Raw genomic sequence first — 8,896 nt, forward strand, 5'->3', positions numbered from 1 at the left:
CTTTGCAAAGGTGACGTGGTGCCTTTATAACAACAGCGGCCTGGATCTCCTACTCCACTCATCCCACCCACCCAGAGGGACATCAGAGAAGGCACCAGAAGACCCCAGAGAAATAAGGTCACATTGAATAACAGGGCTGAAGGCAAAACCCCAATCAAAGAAACTAGCTGCCTACAGTGCAGGCGAGGCTGTGAGGCTGTGGGAGAGAACAATCTTCAGGACCGGGCATTACAAGAGCATTAGGGGTTCTTCTAGAAGGCTAGGCATTGTCCTCAGTGGTGGTCCTCTTTTAAATGCAAACAAAGGTGAGGGAGGAAGACAAATAGAAAGGGTACAGCGACAAATTTGAAAAATGGGAAATCCTTAACATTTCACTGTAAATGACTTTATTGGGCCAATTTCCTTCGCAAGTGGAGGGAGTTCGTCAACACTGAGCAAGAGAAGAGGGGCAAGGGGTGGGCAAGCAAAGCCAATGTGCTGGTGTTGGGGAGGATGGGGAAGGAGAGAAAGAGGTCTGGGGAACCTGAAGAGGGAGGGGTGTGCCCAGCTCTCAACCTCCTTGGCTCTGTTTCCCTAAACAAAATGGGAGGGATGGGTGTGGTATGGTAGGAAGAACATGGGTTTCTGAGTCAGGGGACTAGACAGTGCTCCTGTCCCTATTACTAATGAACTGTGGTCTTTGGCAAGTCACTTCACCCCCCCCCCCGCCCCCAGGGGTGGTCTCTGTCCTCTCACTTCTAAACGGAGCTGATGCCTGTCTCCAGATGGATGAAGACAGAGGCTCCCCAGTAATGCCACTCGTATGCATATGCCCAAGAGGAACGAAAGCGTATGTCCACACAGGAAAAACATGCACACAAATGTTCACAGCAACATTATTCCAAAGTGGAAATAACCCCAATGTCCATCAACTGACAAATGCATAAACATACTGCAGGATTTGGACACAACTAAATATTATTCAGCAACGAAGGACCGAACCATGCTACGGCGTGGACGAGCCTTGAAAACATGATGTCCAGTGGAAGACCAGACACAGAGGCCACATGCTGCATGACTCCACTTGCATGACATGCCCAGAGAAAAAGAAAGTAAATTAGTAGCTGCCAGGGGCTGGAGGGAGGGTGGGATGGGGAGTGTCTGCTTAATAGGTACAGGGCTGCTTTTGGGGGTGATGAAAATGTTCTGGAATTAGATGGTGGTAATGGTTGCACAACCTCGTGAATGTACTTGAAACCACTGTGCACACTTTACAATAGTGAGTTTGACACTACAAGTATTATACCTCGACTAAAAACAGAACTGGGCTCTGCCATCAGACGCGATGCTGGCAGAATGCGCGCTCTTCTGTTTCCTATCTGAGCCTCGGGGTCTTTTCCAAAAGCAGAGATCCTGACGGTGCCCCCCTCGCAGGGGCGTCATGGGGATGTAACGCTCTCAGCACAGTACCCAGCAGGGAACGCGACAGGCATTCCATGTTGGCCTCCATCAGTACTATTACTGATGATGAAATAAGACCTGCGCTAGGGCAGACAGGCTCCTAGTTGCCATTCCGTGTCCCTCCAAGGTCCCCTCCAGGTGTCAGCATCTGTGGCCTGTAACCAAGCCTGGAATCACATGAACACGATCTGACATTTTCTGCCCCGGAGCAGGGACCGCGGTTTGCAAACGGCTGGCCTGCACACTTGGCGTTTCAGTTGTCCTGCGGTGGGGCACGGCCACCCTCTCCTTTTACGGAAGATAGTTGGAGAGAGGCTGCGGGCCTGAGTGTCCTCCACCAGAGCCGGCACGTTTAGGAGACCGATAAGCCAGCCGCGCCTGGGCCGGCTCCACCCAGGAAGGGAGAGGGTGTGCGGGCAGGTTTTAATTCCCGGAAAAGCGCAACGGATTCCCACACTGGGGGGGCGGGGGGGGCACAGAGAGCCCGCCCCGCCTTTCCCTGCACCCACTCCCCCTCCTCGGAGCGTGCACACGTCCCAGCAGCCGTCAATGGGGCTGGCACCGCTCACAATGAGAGCTGTCAACCTCACCAGGGCTCTGCCTGATACGGTAAACTAGGAAATGGCTAATTTTAAACTAAGCTCCAGCACTGTAATGTGAATGGAAATGACTGGGAAGAAAGAGACTCTTTCAAAACTATCTACTTGGAACGCTTGGGTGGCTCAGTCGGTGAAGCGTCTGCCTTCGGCTCAGGTCATGATCCCAGGGTCCTGGGATCGAGTCCTGCATCGGGCTCCTTGCTTGGCACGGAGCCTGCTTCTCCCTCTGCCTGCCTCTCCCCCCACTTATGCTCTCTCTTTCTCTCTCTCTCTCTGACAAATAAATAAATAAAATCTTTTTTTAAAAAATCATCTATTAAAACCTGTTACAGGTTTGACCGTCCCGAGGGTTGGTGTGAAACAAGAGGAACCTGTACGAACTTCTGATGGGAGCATGAAGTGGCAGGACCCCGGGCGACGGAAATCTGACAAAATGTGGAAAATGGGAAGATACACACACTCCCCCACCCAGCCAGACAGACAGCCCAGAGCCATGTGCATGTGTGCTGGAGACGGGCAGGAGAAGAATCACTGTGGCACCGTTTGCAATGTGAAACGTTAGAGACCCAAGTCCCCATCAAAAGAAGAGATGAATTATAAATTGTGGTGCATTCACACAATGTCAGAGCATGCAGCAGTTTAAGTCAATGAAACAGGTGAATGAATCAACGTGGAAAAATCCCAGACACAGAACGCCGAGGGAGAAAAGGCAAGGTGCAGAAGGATACAAAAGAGCGCCATTTACGGAAGCTTACAACCACATAAAGTAACACTACCCAATGTTTATAGATACATGCTATATAATAAAGGCATAAAAACATGCATGGAAATAATAAACATCTAAATCAGGACAGAGGCACCCTCTGGAAGGAGAAACAGAATGGGACGGAAGATGGGCATGCAGGGCTTTCAGTCGCGTCTCCAATGGAACTGTAACTGTGTCTGTAACTTCTCAGGCCGAGTGGTGGACACACAGGTGTTTATTATGTTAATCTCAAATCTCATTTTAATGCACCTCAAATATTTCATAATAAAATTTGACTCCTATGTACTGACTTGTGGGGGAGAGAATTAAAACATAGATTCCAAGTTAAATCATTAAAATCAACAAAGACGATTTTTCTCCTAGAGGAAAGGAGCAGAGGGAGTAAGACTGGCCTGCTGGACCCCATTCCAGATTTTCTTAAGACCTCGAGAAAGTCGTGTCTCTCTCCATGGGACCGCCAGTCCCTGTTTCTAAATGAGGAATAAAAGCCCCGCCTTGGTCTACCGCACAAAGGGCAGGCGGCGGGATGCCCAGGGGAGAAACTGCAGGGGGAGGCCCTGCTCTGGGACACTCAGGAATAATAGTACTTTCTGTCCTGACAACCTCGCTGGAGGTTTTTGAAAGCATCCACACACACAAGCTTGTTAGTATACTTGTGTGTATTGTTAGACAGACAGACAGGAGCGCCACACACACACACACACACACACACACGTGGTATCTGATAGGACAGCCATAAATTGTTCTGGGATGCTCAGAGATAACAAGCCGTTAAAGAGAAAGCAAAACTACATTTTGAGAACTATCCATTTGAGTCTCCCTCACAAAGTTTCTAACTATAATATTCCCATTTGTCCAGCTAGAGCCTGGCTTTAAGCCACTCCTAAGCCAGTGATTTCCCGCCCATGATCTGACCACTGCCCACCCCCAAGCTCTCACAGCATTCTGTGCTTCGCACTTATCATAAGACAGCAAGTCATTAGTTATGTTCCAGGGGAATCGGGGATCATTTCTATCAAGTTTATAGTTGTCACCCCAGCCTAGCACAGCCCTCTGCGCATAATAAAGGACTCAAACGTCTTTCAAAGAAACTACTGAGTTCCCGTGACCGGACTTGATTCTAAAGGTCCTCAAATCAATAAGCAGGTGCCGGCAGTCTGGCCATGACTGCTTCCTGGCCTCGGAGGGACATGGGCGCCTCTCTGCCCGCAGGGGTGTCCTGAGGCACGCTCAGAGCTGACTCCAGGGGCGAATTCTACCCAGCAGGAATCCCTGGCTGCAGACAAACGCAGAGACGGTACCAAATCCGTCTTTTTTGGAGAAGGCTGCCCATGCCATCTCCAGAAAACAGCAGGAGCGTGGGAGCACAGCGCAGCATGGCCAGATGTGAACGTCCCTTGTACCCACCCGGTTTCCCAGTTTGTTCCCTCACGACAATCCCAAATTATCAAACCAAATGAAGCGCTGGGGCTTCTCTTAGGGGGAGAACTCTGAAGAACATCCAAGGTAGCAGGGACAAGGATTAGGAGATAAAGATTCACCAAGGAGTGAGGCTCTTACAGGACATTTTAGACCAGATCTCAAAGTATGTGAGGTATTTTTCATAATTCTCTAACTCTCCTCTCCTTCACCCCTGAGCAATATGGAAAGGGCATTTTTTTTAATGCTTGCTTCTGCAGCTGGGACACATGGACTCTGAGAAAATAAACCGTGGGTAGCTCTTTAACTGCTAAGCATACTCTCCCCCACCTTCCTGGGCCAAACACTCCTGAGTTCAGCTGCTGGACAAGTCGCACCTGTTTGCTCACCTGCTCATGGGGATTACGTAGGGTCACGGGGATCCCACTCAGAAAAAACGCACCAGTCAACACTCTGACAAACTTGGAGGAAAGGAAGCTAGTCCTTCCTTTTTTTTTTTTTTTTTTTTGAAGATTTTAAAGTAATCTCCACATGCAACGTGAGGCTCGAACTCACAACCCTGAGATGGAGAGTCGCATGCTCTACCGACTGAGCCAGACAGGCGCCCCGGGAAGCTAGTCCTTCTTAAGAGGCCAAGTTCTCACCTTGCTGGACTCCTCTTCCTCTCCCAAACAAAGCACTATGCACACCATCACCCTCCTCCAGGCTCCTACCGGCAAAGCCAAGTGGAAGCAGCAGGCAAGATGACAGGCCTGTTAAAAGGTCCTTGGAGGTCAAAGGACCCAGGCTCTAGCTGCAGAATGAGCAGATGTCTGGGATTCTGATGAATGGAATCTTTCACAAGCCTTTCACATATGCCTTCCTTTTCCTACTAAAAGCACTAGAAGAGTAAAAGGAAAATATGTCTTGTACTTATTTCAGTCTAATGCCAGGACATGCTCTTCCCAGCACCCCATTAACCAATATCGTGCAGATGCAGTCTGGTAAATGGGGCTCCACGCCGGGCAGCCAGGCACTCGGCCTGTTTCAACCCCAGATATATTTATGAGATTGAATTAGTGACATGTCTCATAGGCAATGAAGAGAGAAACGATCACCCTTTTCACGATCACTTCTGTATCTGAGCAATCCCGAAAAAACCTTCCCTGGCACCATCCCCATCTTCCTCACTCCTACCCCCAGGCCAGAAGACAAGGAAATGAATGAAGGTTAGTGGGGGAGGCCAGGGCTGTCTCCAGAGCCCAGAGGCTGCCTAGGGCTGAAGGGCTGAATCATCATGGCTACCCGCACCGGTAGGGTAGGCAGGCGGAGGGCTAGCCTCACTGGGTCCCCACCGGGTCGCAGGTAAGGCCCAATTTCAGGAAGACGAACAGAGCTTGGAGTCCTGGAGCCCCACCCAGCCTTTTCACAGTAAGCGGTGGGTAGGAGGCTGCTTTCTACCAAGTCTCGAGTCCCAAGAGAGAAGATGCTAGTCCCCCGGCATCCGCACAGGTGGGGGTGGGGAAAGCTGACTAGGCCATTGGACTGAGTGTCCACTAGGCTCTCAGGAGGCCTGGGAAGCTTCCTGGGGACCACACCCATGGATGGCAATGCCTACGCAGCCCGTCATACAGACCAAGGTGATCCTCAGGCAGGAATACACACACACACACACACACACACACCCCACAGAAAGCAGTTTAAGATGGTCCCCAGGCGGGTGAAGAAAGCCATCTCATTCTTAAAACTCTCCTTGGCCAATTATATTATGTGGGGGAAGCTCTGGCCTCAAGACCCTCCTCCAGCCATGTTCTGAGGCCAGAAGAGGGTGGGGAGGGCACGCCAGAATCCCCATCTCAGAGCAGAAGGGATTGGAGGACTAGTTGATTCAGAAGTCACACGCCCAAATGCCTCCAGGAGCCTGGTGGACAGAATTCGGGGGAGGCCACCACAGCGAGTAGAAGGCTCTGGGGCCACAGTCAGCACTGAGTGCCTGGTAAAACAATTCTTACTGAGTACCGTCCAAACCTCAACCCAACGTACCCCTGGAGGCCACCCAGGTGATGGTGGGTATGGATGGTGGAAGCTTAGAAAGGTCATCTGGGTCCCCCACCCCAGTGGTCTACTGTCTTGGGCTACAGAGCAAGCCACGTGCAGGGAAAAGACAGTGAACTCATCCACACCCTGAATTCCGCACTGGAAATGGGGAGAACGTCAACAGCACACAAAGCCATTGAAGAGAACAGGAAACGTACATGGAGGCAGGCACAGCTCCCTGAGCTCAGGGGCCCGAAGGAAGCCCTCGGTGCTGTCCAGCAGGGAGCAGGGGTCGCACAGGCGGTCAACTCTAGAGTCCCTGTTGCTCCTAGCTATGAGGGATGGTGGCAGGTTTCCAGGACTGTCTCCTACCGGCCCTATTCTGGTCCCCACTCAGCACAGGACCCAGGGTCCACGCAGCATCCCCAGGGCCTCTGTCTCAGCACCTCCCCCTCAGCTGACTTCCAGGAGGAGCCCCGGTCAAGTTCCCAGGGGAGGGAGGGAGAGACCCGCCCAGGCTCTGCCACTCACTCACCGGGTGACCTTGATGAGGTCACTGCCCTCCTTGGGCCTACTTCCTATTGTGCCAGCGGGGGCTGTCCTAGGCAGACAGGAAGGGCACTGAGTGAACATCCCGGGGCTGGCAGGCTTCACGATCCCGCCTCTCACCTGTAGGTACTCCCCTTGACGGAACTCCACGGTCAGGTTCACTTCCTTCGTCCATCCCAGCTTACTCCAGCAGCCCTGTCACCCGTGCTGGGTGTGGGTGGGCCAGGAGCCCGTGCCAGGCCTCGGACTGATAAAATGGGCGCTTTTCCCCACAGCCTCAGTTGTTTCTTAAAAACATGGTGGCGAGGCCGACATACGGGAGAGATACACCTTTAAGACCGGCCAGTGGACAGTATTTTCTGCTAGACAGATGTCAAAGGCAGCAACCCCTCAGGGTAGGGAGATGCGTCCCTGTGCGAGTACACACATGTCACAGGCATACACGTCAAGGCCTCTACCCGACTCCAAAGACCAGTGTCTTACTTAAGCTCCCTGGGCTGGCTGGAAATTACAGTTTAAGAGAGCCGTCACATAGAGGAATAAAAAATTCCATTCAGACATGCCGCTCCGGACCTGAGGCCTACGAGCAAAGTTTCCGGTGGCCTCCGCACCCCTCCCCGTTCCGGGAAGCCGGGCGGGTCACCCTGTCCCCAGATGAAGGAACAGCTGCAAGAGCTCGTAGAACCGGGGTGAGAGCTTCTCCGGGGCCCCCGGGGCCCTCCAAGGGGAGCCCCAAATATGGGATGCCCGGCCTCCAGCCGGCACCCCCGCCGGCTGCGCGCTCAGCTGCCCACCATCTCTGTAATCACTCCTCCGCCCACGGCGCTCAGAACCTTCCGAACAGGCCCCGCGGACCGACCCACCGGCCCCCCGCTCAGGCGCCTCCCCGCGTGGCCCGGGGACCCCTCTGACATCCACGGCCCAGCTCAAGGACACTGCAGCAGGCAGCCCAGTCTCGGGGGTCTCCCCCCAACACACACAATCCCGGGCAGAATCGAAGGGCGAAGGCTTCCCCGCCCTGCAGCCCAAGCAGTGCCGGCCTGGGGGAGGCTGGGCGCGGGAGGATGGAGGCGGCGGCGGCGAGCGGATGCCGGAATGCAACGCTGCGGGCAGAGCGCCGGGCGGCGGCGCGGGCGGGGGCTCACCTTTTTGACTTGGTCATCCTTCAGCTCGGTGAAGTAATAGGCCAGGAGCTGCGCGGCGATCATGCTGACGGTCGCGGACGTGGGGCGGCAGGCGTGGGGCCGGCGTCGGTGCTCCGCAGCCCGGGCGAGCAGTGGTCCTCGGGCGGCTGCTCGGCGGCTCCTCCTCCTCCTCCAGCCGCGGCTCCACCCCCAAGGCCCGGGAGGCGGCGGCTCGCGCGCTCCCCGGCTCCGCGCTCCCGTCCCCGGCAGGGTGACAGCCGCCAGCCGGCCCACCTCCTCGGCGCCCATTGGCTGCCGCCCGCCTCTGCAGCGCCGGGCGGCGGCGTCCGGGCCCGGGCGGGGGGGCGCGGCGGCCGCTCCCTCCCGCGCCGGAAAGGGGGTGGTGGCGCTGCGAAATCCCCCACGGTCCGGCATCTCCCGGCACGTCCCCCACGTAGGGAGCCGGCGCGAGAGCTGGAGGCTCGCTCGGGCGCGCAGGATCGCGCGTGGCGGCGCCCGGCCGGGCGGACGCGCGCGGGGCGCGGGAGGAGGTGCCGCCCGACTCGGGCGGGACGAGCGGCCCCAGAGGAGGGCCGGCTGCCGGCCGGCGCGGCCTGTGGGGGGGCGGCCCCCTTTCCGGGGAAATCAGGGCTCGCCCCGGGAGTTCCGCGGAGGGGGAGACGCCGGAGGCCGGTGCAGAAGTGGGCGTGCAAAGAGAGCTGGGCCTGGGCCGGCGGAAGCGGTAGCCGGGAGGCTGCGCGGTCCTCGCACCCGATCCCCGCTGCGGCCGGCTCTTGCGGGTCCGCGGGGCAGAGCGCCGAGCCCCAGCTGTGTCCTGCCGGCAGTGCATCACCCCTAACCCGACTCGCCCGGCCTAATCTCCGGCGGGCGGATTTGTGTTGCTAAATCGAGAGCGACGCCCCACAGCGCCCGCCCGGGAGTCACTGGTCCCTGCGGCTCTCCGGGGGGCTCACGCCCCGGCC

The 8,896-nt window shown here is 55.8% G+C and overlaps 1 protein-coding gene across 1 annotated transcript in view; it reads right to left on the bottom strand.

The window, feature by feature from the left end:
• HK1 (hexokinase 1) overlaps window positions 1-8,109 on the bottom strand; it is a 63,277-nt gene extending 55,168 nt beyond the window's left edge. The window contains exon 1 of the mRNA XM_040624044.1: window positions 7,935-8,109. Within this exon, the coding sequence (XP_040479978.1) occupies window positions 7,935-7,997 (63 nt within the window). The 5' untranslated portion in view covers window positions 7,998-8,109. The remainder of the gene's footprint in view (window positions 1-7,934) is intronic.
• Between the last annotated feature and the right edge of the window lie 787 nt (window positions 8,110-8,896).

This window comes from Ursus maritimus, unplaced genomic scaffold (assembly GCF_017311325.1).
Source record: "Ursus maritimus isolate PB19 unplaced genomic scaffold, ASM1731132v1 scaffold_7, whole genome shotgun sequence".
NCBI classification, from domain to species: domain Eukaryota; kingdom Metazoa; phylum Chordata; class Mammalia; order Carnivora; family Ursidae; genus Ursus; species Ursus maritimus.